The sequence below is a fragment of the Dipodomys spectabilis genome, unplaced genomic scaffold (genome assembly GCF_019054845.1).
Source record: "Dipodomys spectabilis isolate Male_0828 unplaced genomic scaffold, ASM1905484v1 ptg000231l, whole genome shotgun sequence".
Lineage (NCBI taxonomy): Eukaryota > Metazoa > Chordata > Mammalia > Rodentia > Heteromyidae > Dipodomys > Dipodomys spectabilis.
In genome coordinates, this window is record NW_024870908.1 from 6,421,440 (window position 1) to 6,441,292 (window position 19,853).

Here is a 19,853-nt window from a genome sequence, read left to right on the forward strand (position 1 = left end):
TGAGCTTTTTTTGCTCAAGGCTGCCACTGTACCACTTTGAGCCACAATGCCTCTTCTGGTTTTCTGGTTAATTGGAGATAAAGAGTCTTAATTTTTCTACCTGGGCTTGCTTTGAACCACGAACCTCAGATCTCAGTCTCCTGAGTATCTAGGATTACAGCCGTGAGCCTCGGGTGCCCTGCTCTTTTTTTTTTTAAAATTGGTTGTGGTGTCTGAACTCTGGGCCTGGGCGCTGTCTCTCAGCTCTTCAGCTCAGGGCTATCACTCTACCACTTGAGCCACAGCACCTCTTCCGGCTTTTTCTGCTTACGTGGTGCTGAGGAATTGAAGCCAAGGCCTCATGTATATGAGGCAAGCACTCTACCATTGAGCCAGCTTCCTAACCTGTGCCCTGCTCTTTTGCTTTGAATCTTGATGCTCTTAGTTTTTGGAACTCCTTGCTACTGAATTGAGCAAAGGCCTTTCATTTTGCCATCATCCATCTATCCATCTACTTATCCATGCATTTCCTAACCATGTATCCCTTTCCCATCCACTTACCCATTTATCCATCCGTCCTTTAATTTTCTATCCATCCACTTATCCATATCCCATCTGTTTACCTCTACATCCATCCATTCATCCATTCATGGATAGATGAAAGGATACAAAATCCCTGACAGACAAGAAATTAAATAGATAACTTATGTGCTTTATTAGAAGATGGCAGACGCAGCAGAGGAAAAGAAAAGCCTTTGATAAGGTAGCTGTGGAAAACCTTATAGAAGGCAAGATTGGAACAAAGATGAGAAGGGAAGGAGTGGGCCAGGTAGCTTTCTGGGAAGAAGATTCTCAGCAGAAGGCACACCCAAACCCGTGAGGCAGGCGCGTGCCTGGGGTGGTCAAGGAAGAGTAAGTTCAAGCGGCTGGACAAGGTGATGTGTGTGAGAGTCAGGGCCGGAGAGGCCGGGCCACCAGAGGGCTCTGCAGGAGTTTGGAGACCCTGCAGGCGGTGGAGAGGTGGCTGAGATGGAAATGGCACCAGGAATGAGGATGAGGGCAGGGTGGTACTGGCTGTTTTATCACTGATGAAAGGGGCCCAGGAAAGTTCAGTTACTTGTCAGAGGTTGCAATGCTGATGAGGGGAGAGAACTCAGAGCCCTGAAGCTCATGCTCGTCTTTTTCTTCTTCCTCTTGCAAAATCCCCAGGGCTGCGCCTCTCCCAGGCCCCCTGGGCAGCTCTGCCTGACCACCAGGGCTTTGTCCATGGGCAGGTTTTGCAAAGGCCCAGGACTCCTGGCCACTCCTGTTCCTTTGCCCTATGGGTCTGTCAAGGCCAGCCATAGCCAGACCTGCGGATGGCCCCTAGAGCTGATTGGGGTTCCGTTTCAGTTAGCAGCCTGTGCACCTGGAGATGAAGTGTAAACTGCAAGTGGAGACCCAAGCACTGGGTCGTTCTTTGGCTAGAAATTTGTGTGTGTGAGGATCCCCTGGGAGCTTGTTATGAAGGTTCCTGAGGACTGCCTGCCCCCCTACCCCCACCCCGGGTGTGGCACACAGGGTCTAGGGAACAGGCCGCTGAGCTCCTCTTGGTCCTTTTGCCGATGACCCTGGAGCAGCTCAGAGAAGCGCTGAGTAGGAGAAGAGGCTTATCGTTCTTAGGCTCTCTCAGTGCATGCAAGGTGCTTACCGTGTGGGGATATATACCAAGTCCCAGCTGACTACCTGCTCTTCCTCTGGGGACAAAGGCCATCACATAAGTGCTGTTCAAACAAGAGCAGCACACCCAAATCAGGAATCCCTCAGGAGGGATTCCTAGGGGACAGGCCTCAAGGGTGAGCATTGAACTAGGAGCTGGGATCAGCCTAAGGGCTGGGGTTGCAGTGAGGTTGGCACTCAGGAGACTGGTTGGGAACTCACCCTGAGTGAAATTGATTCCTTAGAATAATTTCTGTCGGCTGGGAAGGTGGCTCAGTGGTAGAGCACTTGCCTTGCATGCATGAGGCCCTGGGTTCGATGCCTCAACACCACATAAGCAAAAAGAAAAAAGCCGGAAGTGGCGCTGTGGCTCAAGTGGTAGAGTGCTAGCCTTGAGCTGAAGAGCTGAGGGACAACGCCCAGACCCAGAGTTCAGGCCCCACAACCGGACCCCCCCCAAAAAAAAATAATTCTGTGGCAGTTGCCAGGTGTTGGTGGCTCACACCTGTAATCCTATCTACTCAGGAGGCTGAGGATTGCGGTTCAAAGCCAGCCCAGGCAGGAAAGTCCGTGAGACTCTGATCTTCAATAAACCACCAGAAAACCGGAAGTGGTGCTGTGGCTCAAGTGGTGGTAGAGCCCTAGCCTTGAGCTGAAGATCTGAGGAACAGTGCCCCAGGCCCAGAGTTCAAGCCCCACGACTGACAAAAAAAAAAAAAGAATAATTCTGTGGCAGCGTGCTAGTGGTTCATGCCTGTAATCCCAGTTACCTTGGAGGCTGTTGGTGGGATGGGAACTTGCTGCTCCAGTCCTCAGACTGTGTCTCAATGGAGGGCAGCTGGACATGGGACATGCTTCTGTGATCCTAGCAATGACAGGAAGCCTAAAATTGAAGCTTAGATGCGTTTCCTTGGTGGATGTGAGACCTTATCCTAAAAATAACCAGTAAAAAATGACTGAAGGCATGGCTAAGCCAGTAGAATGCCAGCCTAGCAAGCATGAGGCCCTAGGTTCAAACCCCAGTACTGCCCAAAACCAAAGGAAAACATTAATTCTGTAACTGTGAACAGCAAGAGTCTATGTCCAATATCTTTTTTTCTTGCCAGTCCTGGGGCTTGAACTCAGAGCCTGGGCACTGTCCCTGAACTTCTTTTTGCTCAAGTCTAGCACTCTACCACTTGCCACAGCACCGCTTCCAGCTTTTTCTGTTTATGTGGTACTGAAGAATCAAATCCAGGGCTTCATGCATGCTAGGCAAGCACTCTACCACTAAGCTACCTTGCCAGCCCTATGCCCAGTACTATTTAAAGAACTTGTGGGGACCTAAAGAGGTACTAGGATAGTCCTTGACCTAGAGATTTCAAGCTGAAAGAGAAAGTAGGACACACTTGCACGGCTCTTCCACGTATCCAGCTATTCATCCATCCATTCCATGTCACTTCTGGTCACTGCCACGGAAGGCAGGGTCTGTCACTTTCCTCAATGTGGACAATCTCAGACATGAGCAGATTGAGGCTGGGGAAAGGGATCTGTGCAATTGAAGTGGTTGGAACCAGAAGGCATTATGAGCAGTGCGATGGGAACACGGGCTGAGCAACAGGGATCAGGTGAGCCTGGCTCCTATTGGGAAAGAGGAGGACCTTCCAGGCACGACAGCATCCGGACATCTATCATGGGTTGGATTGTGCTCCCCAAAGAGATATAGTGATGTCCTAATCCAAGTGCCTTACAATAGGACCTTTATTTGGGAGTAGATGTTGTTTATTAAGATGAGGTCCTCCTGGAGAAACTATGACCCCTAATTCAGTATGGTGCTTTCCTTATGGGGAAGAGAAGAGACTCAGATGGAGGAGAAGGTCCTGTGAAGATGGCGGCCGAGACTGGGGGGAGGTAGCTGTAAGCTGGGGATTGCTAGAAGACACCAGGAGCTGGGGCGGCAAAGCGAGTCTTGCCCTATGAGCTTCAGAGGGAGCATGGCTGTGTTGATGCTTTAGCCCAGGCTTCTGATCTCTGCGAGAAAATGAATTTTTATCCTTTGAAGACATTAAGTTTGTAGCACTTCGTTATCCCAGCCCGAGGACGCTAACACAAGAGAGCGCTCAGCCCTCTGTGCAGGCTCTCAGCCTCATCTAGACGAGAGGGCCCTGAGGGCTGCCTGCCGAGCCCCTCCAGTGTAGCCTGCGGGAGGCTACGTGTGAGAGAGCGTGGAATGTGCACTTGCTCCAGCAGTGCCCTTGGCTTTGACCTTTCTCTCTCCAGGATGAGCCCCGTGGGAACTGAGGAGTGGATGGCCTGCCCTGGCCCTCTGCATGGCGACGAGGCTGCCAAAGGAAAACTACATAATGGCCCCAAGGGCTCTGTGGTGGCCAGAGCCTCATCCAGTTTCAATATTAGAGAAGATGGGATGGGACATAGGAAACTCAGGCTCGTGATGAGCCACCACAGAAGGCTGCTCTCTCCAGCTCACCTGCCTGTAATGACTTCCCTGGACTCATACCACATCCAGAGAGCTGTGAGCAGCCTTAGGGGTCTGGCCTGAGAAATGCGTCCCATGGATCCGAGGTTCAGGGGTTCAGGCCATTTGGGGACATAAACCAGAGGCTTTAGCAACCAAAGCAGACATGAGATTTCTAGAGTGGCCCCATTCATGTGTTCTGAATGTTAGACGTCTGGCCTGTGGTGTTCTACCCACTAAGCAGGTTTCTTCTTTGAGTTTGTGCTGTTGGTAACGCACCAAAGATGGAGATTCTTTCCTTGCTCCATTCTATGGAGGGTTCTTTTGGTTCCACATCCTGTGGCCTCATTGTCCCAAACAGAGATAGTTAAGAGCTGACTTCATACTATCCTGGTGGGACTGTCTTTTGTCTTCTGGTAGAGACCATAGCAAGATCCTCCCTGCATTCTTATGGTAACGCTGGGAATCCCACAGACCTTCTGGCAAAGGCTGCAGCTTAAATCTCAGCCAATTTCTTCCTAAAATCCTCCACACAGAACCATGCTATGGGAACCCGCCAGACCTCAGGTCTACTCTGGTGCCTCTGGCCTAGCATCCTTTCTGGAGACAACTGGTGGAACAAATGAGCAAGTCCAGGCACACCAGGGAGGAAAAGAGCTTGTCTTTAGTCCTAGGGATTGAACCGAGGACCTCAAGCGTGCTAGACACATGTTCTACTACTTGAGGTATGCTCCCAGCCTGCACCCTTTTTTTGAGTTAAGGTCTCATTAACTTTGCCAAAACTGGCCTTGAACTTGTGACCGCCTGCCTCCACTTCCAGAGTAACGGAATTATAGGAAAATATCACTATGCTGTTTGGACTACTTAATTTCTTTTTCTCTTTTCTTTTTGGCAGTTGTGGGGTTTGAACTCAGGCCTGGGTGCTGTCCCTGATTTCTTTTGCTCAAGGTTAGCGTGCTACCACTTGAGCCACAGCGCCACTTCCGGTTTTCTGGTGGTTTTATTGGAGATAGGAGTCTCACGGTCTTTCCTGCCCGCACTGGCTTTGAACCGCGATCCTCAGATCTCAGCCTCCTGAGTAGCTAGGATGACAGGCGTGAGCCACCAGCGCCCGGCTCACTTCTGGTTTTTTGTTACCTAATTGGAGATAAGTGTCTCAGAGAGAGAGTTTGGTTGTTTTTTATTTTATATTATTTATTTTGAGCTCAGCAGGATGTTCTCGTGGTCTCTGGGAGTACTTACAGTCCAGGCCGGATTCTGTCTCCAGACCAGCCAAAGGCTCAGAAGAGAGCCCGGTTCCCCCAGGCGCCTTACAAACCCTGCCCGAGAGACTTGTAGTTGGCAGCAGTAGAGAAAGGGGCTGGGCAGAAAAGTCTCCCCTGGCCTCTTGACTGAACAGAGGAAGAGTGAGCCGGCTTGACTCTGGCCTGAAGCAGGTTCTGTTTTGGCCACTCTGAATTTGGGTTTTTGGCGAGGTATTTTTGTTCTTCTAGGAAATACTGGTTATCATGGTTGACATTTGAAAGCTTTTCAACATCACTTGATGTTGCACACACCCTGAGGCATTTGCCAAAGCAGATATTATGATCTGTATTTTCTGGAGGGATACAGTTGGGTACAGGAGGATTAAGGAGAAACCCAAGGTCATAGCAGCTGGTAAAGCAGCAAGGGCCAGAGCTCAGCTCTCCTGACTTCCAAGGGCATCCAGAGAGAACTCGTCTCTCAGTTGAGGGGCCAGAAGCTTCCTTAGCCCGTGAGGTACAGCAAAGAAAAGCCTCAGGCTATGGTCATGGTTCAGGCTGGGGAAGGGGTTGTCAGATCTACTAGGCTTTCTAATCCAAAGAATCAAGCAGACTTCCCTTCTTCTAGGTTGGGGAATAATACATGGTTCGGCCAAGCGTCGGTGGCTCTGACTTTAACTCAAGGCGTCCTAGCAGAGGTTATCTGCTTACTGTGTATCTTCTCTTGCTTGGTGCCAAAAGTTGAGCCATCAGCCCTTCAAGTATATCTCTCCCTGTGGATCCCAAGAGATTGGATCTCTTCAGACTGAGAGATGAGGGAACTGGCTACTTGCCTCCATCTCTCAGAATCTGGCCTGAGCATTCCCTCCTTCCTCCTCTTACCATGTAGCTCCTCCAAATGGAGAAGATTACTGCTCAAAGATCCTCGCAAGGGTTTCTGTGCTGGTTGCTCAATAGAGTATCTCTTCTAACAACCAGTTTATGCTGAGTGGTAGGACTTAACATTCTGCTTCTTCCAAACATCTTTGCTTTTCATCTGTACTCTGGAAACCTCTAGGCATATATGATAGGTATAAGTGTGTGATTGTGGGACTTCTAGCAATTTCTCTCTGTACCTCTCAAAGCAATTATCCAAAGAATTGGGGATGAGGTGGAGATATAAAGTTATGCTGTCAATACTCTGTTCTCTGTAAGTTAAAAACAATTGTGTTGAAGTCTTCAGTACTCTGTGTGTGTGTGTGTGTGTGTGTGTGTGTGTGAGTGAGTGTGTGTGTGTGAGTGTGTGTGTGTGTGTGTGTGTGTGTGTGTATGCCCGTGTGCATGCTGATACTGGAGCTTAAACTCAGGGTCTCTTGCTCTTGCTTGGCTTTTGGCTCACATCTGGCACTTTACCACTTGAAACATACCTCCACTTCAGGCTTTTTTTCCCCTGGTTATTTGGAGAGAAAAGCCTCATGGATTTATCTGTTCAAGCTGACTCTGAACATCAGTTCTCAGATCTCAGTCTCCTGAGTAGGCAGGAGATGATAAATAAAAGCCATAGTGCCTAGTTTTTGATTCTCTGTAAAATGACGAAGGATTCGGTGGGCTAAGAAGTCATTTTCTGAACCTGCAGGCATGGCTGAAGTGATAGAGCACCAGCCTTGAGTGAAAAGGTCACAGGAGAGCTCCAACAGTGTCCTGAGTTCAAGCCCCAGTACTGGCACAAAAAGAAAAAAGGAGAAAAGAAATGGTTGCACATTAAATAAATAATTTTTTAAAAAGCCACTGCCCTAAAGCAAACAAAACTGTGGCCATCGTCGGAGAGGGTGGGGTATGGAGATGGGAATATGGCCTAGTATGGGGTTAGTTTAGAGATGGTTGAAAGCTGGGTTCTCTAGAGGCAGCCACTGAGCCTGGTGGCCTTGGGACAAGCAGTTTTCAGGGTTTCTGTTTTTGGTTTGTTTGTTTTGTCGGCCATAGGGCTTGAACTCTGGGCCTTGGCACTGTCCCTCAGCTCTTCAGCACTCTACCATTTGAACCACAGCACCACTTCTGGTCTTTCTGGTGGTTTATTGGAGATAAGAGTCTCACAGACTTTACTTGCTCAGGCTGGCTTTGACCCGTGGTCCTCAGATCTCAGCCTCTGTGAGCCACCAGTGCCCTGCTCAGGGTTTCTTTTGCTCATTAGTAATTAGACTGGGGATCTTTGAGATGATCTCTTCAACTTCCAGATCCAAAGGTTCTCTTTGATAACTGCTTTCACCATTGTATCCTATCCCCTGGGTGAATCATTTTAGGGCTGCAGTCCAGCCAGGGACAAGTTGTCCTGGTGGGATTAGCCTGGAGTCTAGAAGCTTCGTCAGGAAGCCAAAGAAACCTTCCAAAAAAATGGCTGACTCTTCCACCGTGCTTTGACACTCTTGTCTGGAAGAAGAGGTGAAGGCCAAAAAGAATAGCCAGAGGGGGTGGTGTGGGTCCTCGGGGGATGTAGACAACCTGTCTTCTGGAAAATACTTCCCTGCTGAGGTCCTTAGGGCCATCATCCATCCCAAATTATCAGATGAAGGCTTCATCTAAGACATGGAAGAACAAAGGGCCCTGGGCCATGAATATTTACTTTGTAGAATTAGGTCAAGCAGAAGAAAGGCAGCGGAAGACACCATTGACGTACAACCGCCCAGTCCAAGAGTGTTCAGAGACAAGATCCAGAAGAAGGAAAGGTCAGGCTGCTACCCCGGCTTCACGGACTCTTGTGTTCTGACGTGCTCTGAGCTGCACTGGAAACCCAGCCTGTAAGAAGCTGATGCATGGGCTAGGGGAAAGCGGTGGATGACTTGGGACTCCTCTGCCCCTCAGGGCTGGGGTCCTGACACCCTGGGACTCATGGATCCAGGCACAGCCTAGGGTTTTATTACTGATGACTAATTTGCATAACTATGAGTGATGGCAGAAGGTATTGTACTTTATACAACTTTGGACACCCTGGTTTTGGTCCAAATGGATGAGAGGTCCTGTGGAAGAATACCTTCAGCAGATCTTTGTTAGGAATCTCTGCTGTGGAGCCTTGGGCAGGTTGGATGGAGTTTACACTGATGTGTACTTGAAACGGCAACGAAATGAAAGCTTTTGGGTCCTGCACATCTCCACTTTTGACTTCAGAACAGTGCTCCCTGGCACTTAGTATTGAGGAAGAGTTGGGATGGAAAGTCTTAGGCCTCAGTGGTCTTTAAATTACCTTGTGAAATGCACATCTACCCAGTGGCCCAACAGTAGAGCCTGGGCTCTGTGGTTGAAAGTCTGCCAGTGCACCCCACTCCCCAACCCTGGGTGGAGCTCTGCTGGAATGGCTTGCTTAGCGGACCTCTTACCTGTTCTGGGCCTACTCCCTCATTGCACAAGAGGTTGATGGTTCTTGCCTTTTCTGCCTGAGAGGGCGGTGAGGAGGATCAAAGAATAACACAATACAGACCTACCTTGGAGCCACGAAGTTGTAGCAAGGATGGGACAGGATCTAGCCTGGGCCTCACCTGTGAAAAGATCCCATAAGGTAGGCTTCTTGGAATGGTGGAGAAAAGGACAGAGAGGAGACCAGCGGAAGGTATTTTTAAGGACAGGTAGGGAGAGGAAGGGAGTTGTGATTGTCAGTCTCCTTCCACTGGTCCCCCTCTAAAGAGTGGGGTGATGGATCCAAGGAGGGCAGATAGTACAGAGAGGGAAACTAACCCTAGGTGATTTTGTTATTGTTGTTAGTTGAGGGGCTTGGACTCAGGGCCTGAGCACTGTCCCTCAGCTCTTTTGTTCAAAGCTAGTGCTCTACCATTATGAGCCACAGCGCCACTTCCAGTTTTTGAATGGTTAATTGGAGATAAGAGTCTCATGGGGACCTTTCTGCCTGACCTGGGTTTGAACTGAGATCCTTAGATCTCAGCCTTCTTTTTTTTTTGTCAGTTGTGGAACTTGAACTCTGGGCCTGAGTGTTGTCCCTCAGCTCTTCAGTTCAAGGCTTAGCGCTCTCAAGGCTACAGCAGCACTTCTGGTTTTCTGGTGGTTTATTGGAGATAAGAGTTTCACTGACTTTCCTACCCAGGCTGGCTTTGAACCGTGATCCTCATATCTCAGCCTCCTGAGTAGCTAGAATTACAGGCGTGAGCCACCAGCACCTAGCCCTAAGTAATTTTTTTGTTTGTTTTGTTGGTCATGGGGCTTGAGCTCTGGGCCTGAGCACTGTCCCTCATTCTTCAGCTCAAGGCAAGCACTCTACCACTTGAGATACAGCGCCATTTCTGGTTTTCTGGTGGTTTATCGGAGATAAGAGTTTCATGGACTTTCCTGCCTGGGCTGGCTTTGAACCGTGATCCTCAGATCTCGGCCTCCTGAGTAACTAGGATTACAGACGTGAGCCACCAGTGCCCTGCCCTAAGTGATTTTTTAATTTAATTTTTATTTATTTATTTTAGGGGAGTCTGGTTGTGGGGCTGAACTTTGGGTCTGGGCGCTGTCCCTCAGCTCTTCAGCTCAAGGCTAGCGCTCTACCACTGGAGCCACAGTGCCACTTCCGGCTTTTTTTTTTCTGCTTATGTCGTGCTGAGGAATGGAACCCAGGGCCTCAGGCATGCAAGGCAAGCGCTCTACCACTGAGCCACCTTCCCAGTCCTTTTTTTTTTTAATTTATGTGGTACTAAGGAATTGAACCCAGGGCCTCATGTATACTAGGCACGCACTCTACCTCTAAGCCATATTCCCAGACCCCTAAATGGTTTTTGTCTTCCTTCTCTGCTTAAGGAATTCTTTTAGAACCCTAGCAAGTAAACCATCTGGGGTGCTCCAGACTCAGGGCCACAGATATGGCAGTGTCCTAGCCTGACCTTGTCCTCAAGGCAGGCCTTTTAAGCACCTTTCCCTGGCCAGAGCTTCCTCTTCTTCAGTTGGACTCAAGGGCCACTAGCAACTCCACAGCTCTCTGAATCAATGGAAAGTGCCGTGGAATAAGAGAGAAGCTGAGGAAACAAACTCAGGGTGCATTTTTGCCAGTAGCAGGGAGAGGAGAGAGGAACTGAGCATAGCCCAGAGCTATTGTAGGGGTTGTGGGGCGGCTGGCAGAGGGCTGATGCGGAGGGGACACCTGGAGAGAGGCAGGACTGGCTTGTGCAGCGCTCGGCCGGCTCTGAGTAGGCCGGGGGCCCAGCTTGTCAGGACTTAGGGCTGTGCCTGCTCTCTGGGGCCAAGCAGGGGGCCTGCTATTCGTGGGTCCTGACGTCAGCACCCAGGCCTGTCCAGGGGCGGTGGTGGCTAGCTTGGCAGCAGCACACGCAGTACTGTAGTTCATGTCCTGAGATGGACCCAGACTCATTTCATCAGGACCTCTGTGCCCTCTCACGCCTCCAGCTCCAGCAACTGGGGCTTCACCAAGAGTCTGGAGAGGCCAGGGAAAGAGGGAGGAAAGGACATGGGCTGCCTTAGATCTTAGAGAATTGAACCACCCATGATGGTTGACTCTCCAACTATCAGACATGTCTTCCAGGACAAACTTGGGTCTGCTGGGCCCAGCTGCTTCCTGAAGTTGAGCTCTGGAGGGCCCAATAGGACAGTTTCATTGAGAGATTTTTTTTTTTTTTCTGTCAGAGAAGTTACATTTAGCCAGGAAAGGAAGGTCACAGGATATGAAACCATCATCCTCATTCTTTTTTTTTTTTTTGTCAGTTGTGGGCTTAAACTCAAGGCCTGGGCCCTGTCCCTAAGCCTCTGTGCTCAAAGCTAGGGCTCTACCACTTGAGCCACAAAGCCACTGCTGGTTTTTGAGTGGTTAATTGGAGATAAGAGTCTCAAGAGGACTTTTCTGCCCTGGCTTTGAACCCCAATCCTCAGATCTCAGCCTTCTGAGTAGTTAGGACTACAGGCGTGAACCAGTGGCACCCAGCCATCCTCAGTCCTTTTCACTCCAAATTGTTGAGCAGAAGGCCAGGGAAAGTTTGGCCCCAAGATGGGAAGGATGTGGATGTAAATGTGAATGTATACACGGTCCTGTCCAGGGCCCGGGAGTGGAAAGACACAGTAGTGTGAGGTCATGGTAAACCCCCAACATCTGGGGTCCTCGTGCCCCGTGGGAGTATGTAGGCCTCTTACTCCCACCAGGGACTCTTGAGAATATTGGAAATGTTATATAGGAGATCAGAGCCACAGGCCGTTCATCTTGTCACCTTTGTCCCCTCGTCACCAAAGTGCCATCATCATCACCAAGGATGTCATCATCAGCATCACCACTACAGTCATCACCAGCATCATTGTCACCACCACGCCATCTTCCTCGTCGTAGCCATCGACATTACCCGACATCAGGAACCTATAGAAGGAAGTAGATTGCCCAGGGTAAAGCCTCAATTGCTGCTGTTCTAAGAGCAAAAGCCAGGTCTGGGGAGACCCACCTCAACTTTGGAGTCATCCTTCCAATGGGGAAGGGCTTGAAACAGGAGGCTGTGAGTCAGGATTATTTGTCTTGACAGTTGCAGTGGTTTGCAACTTTGTGTATTAGAATTACTGAACATTTTTTTGGTGGGGCTTGAACTCTGGGCTTGGGCGGTGTCCCTTAGCTCTTCAGCTCAAGGCTAGTGCTCTGCCACTTGAGCCACAGTACCACTTCCGGCTTTTTCTGTTTATGCTGAGGAATCGAACCCAGGGCTTCATGCATGCAAGGCAAGCACTCTACCACTGAGCCACCTTCCCAGCTCATTTTTTTAAAGTCCTGTTGAGGGGACCACACCCTGGATTATTTAAATCAGAACTACTGAGGAAGAAGAGGGACTTTGGGATGTAACAATCAGATGACCCTTAACCTATTGTCATTGCTGAGAACCACAGGAAGAGGCAGATTTTTGGGGTGGTGTAAGCCAGCACCGTTCAAATAAACATGTAAATGAATCACCTGAGCATCTGGTTGAAGGAAAGGTCTCATCAATAGGTCTGGGCTGGAATCTGAGATGTGCATCTCCATGAAGCTCCCAGGTTGAGGCTGCTGGTCCTCCTGTCACATGACATTGGTAGAACCTTCCATGACTCTGGTTCCAGTCTCCTCACCTATAAAACAAGGCAACATAAATACTTGATTTCCAAAAAGCAAGTAACATATTGTACTATCCAGCACAGAGAATAACATTTTTGTATTACTTGGCAGAAACGTATCTTGTATGGTATTTAATCTTGCTGCTCAGAGGATTACTAGTCTCCTTGGGACAAACCAGGTTTCTGCCATGGATTCCCCTCCAGGGGTGAGAGTTTGGGGAGCTAGAGATTGAAGAAACCAGGACTTAGAAGTGTTTAGGCGCTAATGAGAACATCTACGTGCATGACCTCCAGCTCCATGTCCAGGAAAACATACTGGAACTCGCATGTAACCACAGACTTTTTGTGGGAAAGGCAGGGGCCTGCAGACCCTGGAAACACAGAATTAAGACATGGTTCCTGCTATTCAGGAGCCAGGAACATGATCGTGGAGTGCAGGCACATGCAGGCAGAGGCTGAGGTCTTAGGGGAAAGGGGTTCCCCGTGCCCCTGGACCTGGTACAGACCAGAAGTTGGCAATTCTGGGTTCTGGTCACCCCAGAGCCACCTGCTAGCCTTGTGTCTGAGGCAATCCAAATTTGACTCTAAAATCAGTCTGGCAGTCATCAGGGAGGTTAAGTGGGGTCATGTCAATTAAAGGGTTAAAGGGAAAGTCTTCTACATGAATATACAGGGCTCCTTTCTAACAAAGGCCCTAGAGCTCCCTGTCTTTCTGAGGTTGACACAGGTTGGCCGTGGAAATCAATGAGAAGCTATTTGCTCCTGATGCGCAGAGGCTACCCCAGCTTTGTGAGAAGTGGCAAGGGGTTACCCTAAGATGGAGAGCCTTTTGCCTATGGAGTCAGAGAGGACAGCCATAGGCTTAGCCTGGGAAGGCGTATCTCTAGCAGAGAGGGGGAGCAAGAGGCTTTGAGAGGCAAGGGGAATACAGGCTGCCTCCGCCACTCCAAGTCAGGACCCTTGAGGCCTCTGCATCCCCCGTGCCTGCACTGCCCTCCCAGGGTAGGCTTCCTCCCAAGATAGAGCCCAGTCTGAGCGGGAGGAGCAGGAAGGATGGGCCCAACCCTTGCTTCTCACCTCATTTTTCAGCGACATTAAACTTGACCCTGGCACAGACTGGGCTGCTGCTTGCTCTCTCCTGCCTGCTTTTCCTGTGCCCTCTGCTCTCCTAGTAAAGTTACAAGCCCTTAGAAGGGGATTCCCCCTCAGGAGAGGTTGGCCGAGGCCACTGGAAAGCCCAGGCCCTGTTTGGATATCTCCTCTCAGGCCCTGTCCCCTCTAATCTGAGGTAGCAAGGCCAGCAAATGCCTGCCCTTAAGGGGACAGGGTTAGATGTGTGACTTAATAAGGTTGAGAGCCACAAGTAATCCCCTAAGTACTTTGCCTTGTAACCTAAGATTATCTAGCCTGCAAACACCTGTTTTCACCCCTTTGCTGATAGTAGTATAAAAAGCTTGCTAGTTAATGACTCTAGGAACTGACAACCGGTGGAATGTACAAGTGTTTGTCCTACCTTGGAAGTAGCTCCTCGTGAGCCAGGCTGCACGTGCCTCGTCAGCAAGGTTGAGGGGGGACTGGAAGGGCTCACCCAAGTTTCCATCTATAAACAATCATTGGGACCTCAGTGGGGGAGACTGGAGGGTCAGCGTCAGGGTTTTGGGGGTGAGGGGGTTCTCTGCTTAGTGCAGCCAGCTACTAACTCCTTTACTTCTGGAGAGCAGGTCAGTCTAACTCCCGGATCTATGGGAGGGCGCCAGACACACACACACCCTCCCAGGAGAGGGAGCTAGATTGCGTAGACTCTTGAGAAGCAGCGCAAGTGCCAACCCTGTGAACTGACCAATCATGTTCTAATCATTTAGAACTGCAAGTCCCTGCTTCGGGTGGCACAGAAGATGTTGGCAATTTGTTGGAGAATCATTTCTCTGCTGGAGACGCAAGTCTAGAGGAGAAAGAAAGGGCGCTTTATGCAGATGCGGCCCCTCCAGACGAGAATCTGCTCCTTCACTACCCAGACGGCAGGGAGGCTGAGAGCTCGGAGCAGACCACCACTGGGGTCCCCCCCGCCGCCACCGGCCCGGGCTCTGAGCCCGAAGCCAGCCTCTCCAATGCCTCAGCTGCGGACTCAGCCTCCCCCGAGGATGCTGCTGGGCCTGGGGAGGGCGCGGAGGGATCACCGGTGGGAGGCGGCCTTCCTCTAGGAGGGGATGAGGGGCCCAGGGAAGAGGAGAGGCCAGAGCTCGGTTCAGGAGAGGAGGAGGCTGGGCTGGGGCTCTCCACAGAGGGGGCTGTTGATGGGGAGGCAGGAGTGCAGGTGGGGAATGGTGGAGTCCCCAAGGCAGCTGAGGGGGTTCTAGGAGACAGCCTTGTTCGGGGAGCAGCAGAAGAGGGGAGCACCGCGCCTAAAGCCACGGGAGTCTCCTCTGGCATGGAGGGTGAAGAGGCCCCTGCCGCCGAGACAGACCAGGCCTGCCCAGGATCTGATCACCAGCCAGCAGATCTGGATGGAGCCTTGGATACGGAAGGGTCAGCATCCGCCGCGGAATCCGGGTCTGCTGCAGATGCGGAAGCCGGCGAGGGTGCTGAAGTCCAGCTTCAGGTCGATGCCCCAGAGACAGAAGACGAGAGGAGCACAGCGCCCCTTCATCAGCCCACAGAGATGGAAGAAGCACCAGACACCACATCAGTTGGGGTAGAGTCAGAGGCCGAGATGGACACAGAAGCCGGGGAGGGGGCTGAGGACAAGGGCGAGGCTGGCCAGGCCGCAGAGGCCGGCGAAGAGTCCAGTGACGCTCAGAACTCTGGGGCTGGGGAGACTGGAGAGACGCGGTCCTCCAAGGACCAGGCGCCTGAAGAGGGCCCAGATGAGGCTTCCTCGGAGGAAGAGCTAGAAGAAGGCGTCAGCGAGGAGGAAGGAGGAGTTGTATCTGAAGAGGAGTCTGGAGAAGACAGTGGCGACGGGGCTAGCTCAGAAGAAGGAGGTGCCTCGGAGCAGGCTGGGGAACCCCAGGAAGCAGCAGCAGAAACTACGGAGCCTGGGGAGCAAGGAGCCCAGCACCACACAGAGGATCTGAACACAGAGCCGGAGGAGGGCGGTGAGGCCCAGGCCGCCGGGGCGCAGGAGCCTGAAGAGAAACCCGAGGGGAGGGGGAATCCTATCATTGCCACCCAGGGTAGGATTGAACTCCATAGGGAAACCCCAACAACACCTTGGGCGGTCATGTGCTTGATGGAAGTCTTGCATGTAGGGGGACAGACAGAGTAGGTAGGAGAGCCCCTAGCTAGTCCTGGGATGGCCAGGAGAGGGGCCTCATTGTGGACCCTGACCCCAGGAGCTACTCTCAGGTAGCCTCTTGTCACCTGTGGAGTTGCTGGGTGAGGTCCAGAAGGACATGGCCACCTACCTTTAAAGCCACTAAGTGTGCTCTAACATGGTCCAGTGTCTTGAGGACAAGGAGCCCGATGGCAGGCTCCAGGCTCCGGGATTGGCTGTGGATGGAGGTGGAGGGTGGATGGGAACCTCAGGTGTTGACTTCGTGGAGAGGTAACTGGGTCTCCCCTTGAAGGCCTTCCATAGGCGGCATGGGGAACTGGAGCTGAGGGCTGAGGATTTCGGCATGACAGTTCAAGCTGACCGTGGCACACTTAGGTCAGAGCATTCCTCAGAGGGCCAGGGGGTGGGAGAACACGGTGGGGGCCGTGGAAAGCTATCGGGTAGAGTTAGACATGTATCTGATTCTAGAGATGGCAGGACCTGCAGGCCTCACCCCCAGTCTGTGTGGACAGTGTCGCTGGCTTTCAGGGTCAATGTTGGGGTCAGGTTGTCACTTGCCCAGATGGCTTTCCCACAGCTTGCCTCAATGCACATACTACCTGTCAGGCACTTGCATGCTCTGTAAAGGGGCCAGTTCTGACATCAGTAAGGTCCTCTCATTTTCTTGGTCCTCCTTGCTCTGGGTCTTGATCAGGGTCTGCTTAGGTTTGATCTTCTGAGATGCTTTGGGAGATAGAATGGCTGATACTGGACTCCTGCCCCACAGGCTTAAGTCTGCGTCTTCCTAACCTGCGATCCTCTGCGTAGGCAGCTTGGCTAAAGACCTTATGGCTGTGACCTTAAGGCCCCAGGGACATGAGCAACACAAGTGTGGGACTGGCAGCAGAGGATGAAGGTGTTGTCATCTCTTGCTTGCTTGATTAGAAGGACAGCTGACCCCACCCAACACACACACACACACACACACACACACACACACACACACACACACGATAGACTGCAGCAGCTCCTTCTTCCCTGCTTCCTGCTAGTGTAGTCTTGATAAGATGTGCATTCCATTGGTGGGTTGTCTGCTTAGAGCCTCACAGTAACTCCAGTTGCCTTGGGATGAGATGCAAAAGCCCTTCAGCGGAGCTGTCTGCTCAGCTCCTTTGCAGTTCTTCATCTCCGTGGCACCCGTCCCTCCCTCCCTCATTAAACAGCTGTGTCATAGCCCACCCCTCTCCCTACTTCACTAATTAACTCCTGTGGAGCAGCAGACCCTAGAGAGGCCTCTCCTGATCCCTGCTAAGCCTTCAGTACACTTTTTAGGCCTTCCAAGTGCCAGGGAGATTTCCTCCTGCAGCTTCTTCACTGTTTTAAAGCCTTTTGCATATTAAATTTAAAAAATGTTCAGCTCTATCCCTCTGGATTATAAGAGAGCTCCAGAAGAACAGAAGCTGTGCCAGGATGGGCCCCACTGTATTCCATCCTGAGGCTTCCAATTTAGCACATAATAGTCACTCAGTGCATTCATTTATTTAGGTAAGTTTTGAGACCGAGTTGCATTATGCAGCCCAAGCTGGTCTTGATTTGCCGCTTTCTCGCTTCATTCTCTTGCGTATGGGGCTTACAGGTGTGCTCTGCCATGCTCAGCACTCCATACTTTTTTTTTTTTCCTCCTTGAATAAATAGAACCGGTCATGGCTCTTAGACGTTGAGTTCAGATTTTCAGATTCCAGAACTCAGTTCAGTTCAAACTGGCAACTTTGTTCAGTACCTACTAGAGGCCCAGCCCTGGACCATGTCTGAGCACTTAGTACTCATCTGTCTTAGCTTTGTCCTGACTCCCTGTTTCTCTCCCTAGAAGAGGCAGAGGATGTGAGTGAAGAAGCACCTTTGAGGGACCGCTCCCACATCGAGAAAACCCTGATGCTGAATGAAGACAAGCCAGCCGATGATTACTCAGGTAAAGAGAGGAGGGAGCCTTGGAGGTGACGGGGGGGGGGGGGGGGGGGGGCGGGGAGAGGCCGCTGTAGCTCCACAGCCAGAGGAAGGGAGAGCCCCAGAGGTGTGGGCTCTGTGAAAGCAAAAGGCTCAATGTAAGTGTGAAGGGCAGATTCCGGGGCAGCCACCTGTAGGACATGCCAGCCTCTGTGCCCTGAGGGAGGATGGTTCATAAGGATTCATCCCATGTGCTTTTTTTTTTTTAAGCTTACAAAGCTCTTTCATGCCAGTCGTTTCATTTCCATGCTCATAATAACCCAAGGATTTTAGTGGGCTGTCTCCTGTGACGAGCTAGCCAAGCTCAGAGCTAGGCGATGATTTGCTCTTGGCACCCAGCCCAGAGAGCGGCAGAACAGGGCTGGACCTTTGCTAGCCTGACCCTCTGTCTGTCCATTGCTCTGGGCAGGGGCCACACCGTCCTCCTGTGTTGCATATCTGGCACCTACCAGCTGCTGCTCCAGGAGGACTGTGAGGCCCCTCTTAGGGGCAGTGGGGATTGCAGTGATGGGCACAGGCCAGGGTGGCCGTGCTGTAGGCCTGCCGGGCATCTAGCTTCTTACTCTCATGGCCTACGGCTGCCCAAGCAGGGTGGATGGTGGAGAGAAAGAGATGGGGTTCTGTCTCCAAGGAAAGGACTTTCCCATGGGTCAGTGTTTCTGGATAAGGAGGAGAGAGGGGTTTTGTTGTTTTTGTTTTGTTTTCCTAGAAAAATAGCTCAAGAGGCTTTGCGGGTAGGTAGGAGAGTGCTCTTGAGGATCTCTAATGGTTGGAATGTGGACCAACTCTGGTCACCACGAGTGTGAGCACATCACACCACCTCTGGGCAGCAGACAGCCCTTGTTCCCCACTTGCCTGGGGTGTGAGATTGTTCTACAGTGAGAGCACCTGGAGCCCGCCTTGCCTGATGCTCTCCCCTCGTTCTTCTCTGTCCCCCCCCCCCCCCCCCCACAGCGGTGCTACAGCGGCTTCGAAAGATCTACCATACATCCATCAAGCCTCTGGAGCAATCGTACAAATACAACGAGCTTCGGCAACATGAGATTACAGGTACAGCAGTGGGCCAGCGTCAGGGCAACCTCTGAGCCACCTAGACTCCCCTAGTGACTGCGGGGCTCAGTGTAGCTCACAAGCTCCAGGAGCAAGGTGTGTTCTAGTGTCAGAGCCCAGCTGTCCTGAGGAGTGCGCAGGCCCGGGACGTCAGTCCTGTGCAGAGCTCTGTCAGGGTTTGGCAGGCAGCATTTCATTGTTCAGTGTGCATGTCTCAGAAGTACAGACTTAGCCAGACACTAGTGGCTCTTGCCTGTAATCCTAACTACTCAAGAGGCTGAGATCTGAGGATCACGGTTCAAAGCCAGCACAGGCAGGAAAAGTCTGTGAGACTCTTATCTTCAGAAAACTGGAAGTGGTGCTGTGGCTCAAATGGTAGAGCACTAGCCTTGAGCTGAAGAGCCTAGGGACAGAGTTCAGCTGACAGAGAAGTGTAGACTTGATGTCCTGGGCGGTGATGCCAGCTTAGACCCTCTTATGCTCAAGAGCCGTTCAAGGCTCCTTGTTCACACAAGAATGGCGGTTTCTCAGCCTCTAATCAGCTGGGATTTCTTTTCCCCTCTCTATTTCTCTTCTCAGATGGCTTTCCTTGGGTCTAGACCCTTTTTGTTATGTTTTGAAACAGGATCTGGTTAGGTAGTCAGGCAGGCCTGTGACTGTTTCTTCTCTAAGGCAACATTCCCTGTTCCACAACTTCCTGTACTGTTCCTCGCATGCCTACAAGCCAATTCTCCTCTCTGCCTCCAGGACCCTGTTGTGAAGTCACACGGTCTCCCAGGGGCTTCCCTCCGCACTGGCCTTCTAGCCCTGACACCAAGCATGGCATGGCCCTCCCAGGAAACTCTGGCCTTAAAGCAGCGGAGGCCGGGAGGCTGCTGTCTGCCCCAGGAGTGGCGCTCCGCAAGAAGGGCCTGTGTTCCTGGCTTCTGCCCTCACTTTCTGGACTTGGCTCATTTTCCTTAGTCTCTTGCCAGCTTTCTGCATGACCTCCTATCCCTGGGGCTCATGGCTGGCCCCATCGCTGGCCTCCCACACATGCCTGCAATGCCCCCTGCCGTGGATAGCCGGAACAGCAGCACTGGGAAGCTCTAGCCGTGATCAGTCTGAGTTCTCAGGTTTAGAGTTGGCCTTGGTG

The 19,853-nt window shown here is 51.4% G+C and overlaps 1 protein-coding gene across 2 annotated transcripts in view; it reads left to right on the plus strand.

The window, feature by feature from the left end:
- Srl (sarcalumenin) overlaps positions 1 to 19,853 on the plus strand; it is a 47,815-nt gene that overhangs the window by 20,275 nt on the left and 7,687 nt on the right. For both annotated transcript variants that reach the window (XM_042698468.1, XM_042698467.1), the window contains exons 2-3: positions 17,532 to 17,633; positions 18,623 to 18,718. In XM_042698468.1, coding sequence (XP_042554402.1) covers positions 17,597 to 17,633; positions 18,623 to 18,718 — 133 coding nt within the window. In that variant the 5' untranslated portion in view covers positions 17,532 to 17,596. The remainder of the gene's footprint in view (positions 1 to 17,531; positions 17,634 to 18,622; positions 18,719 to 19,853) is intronic.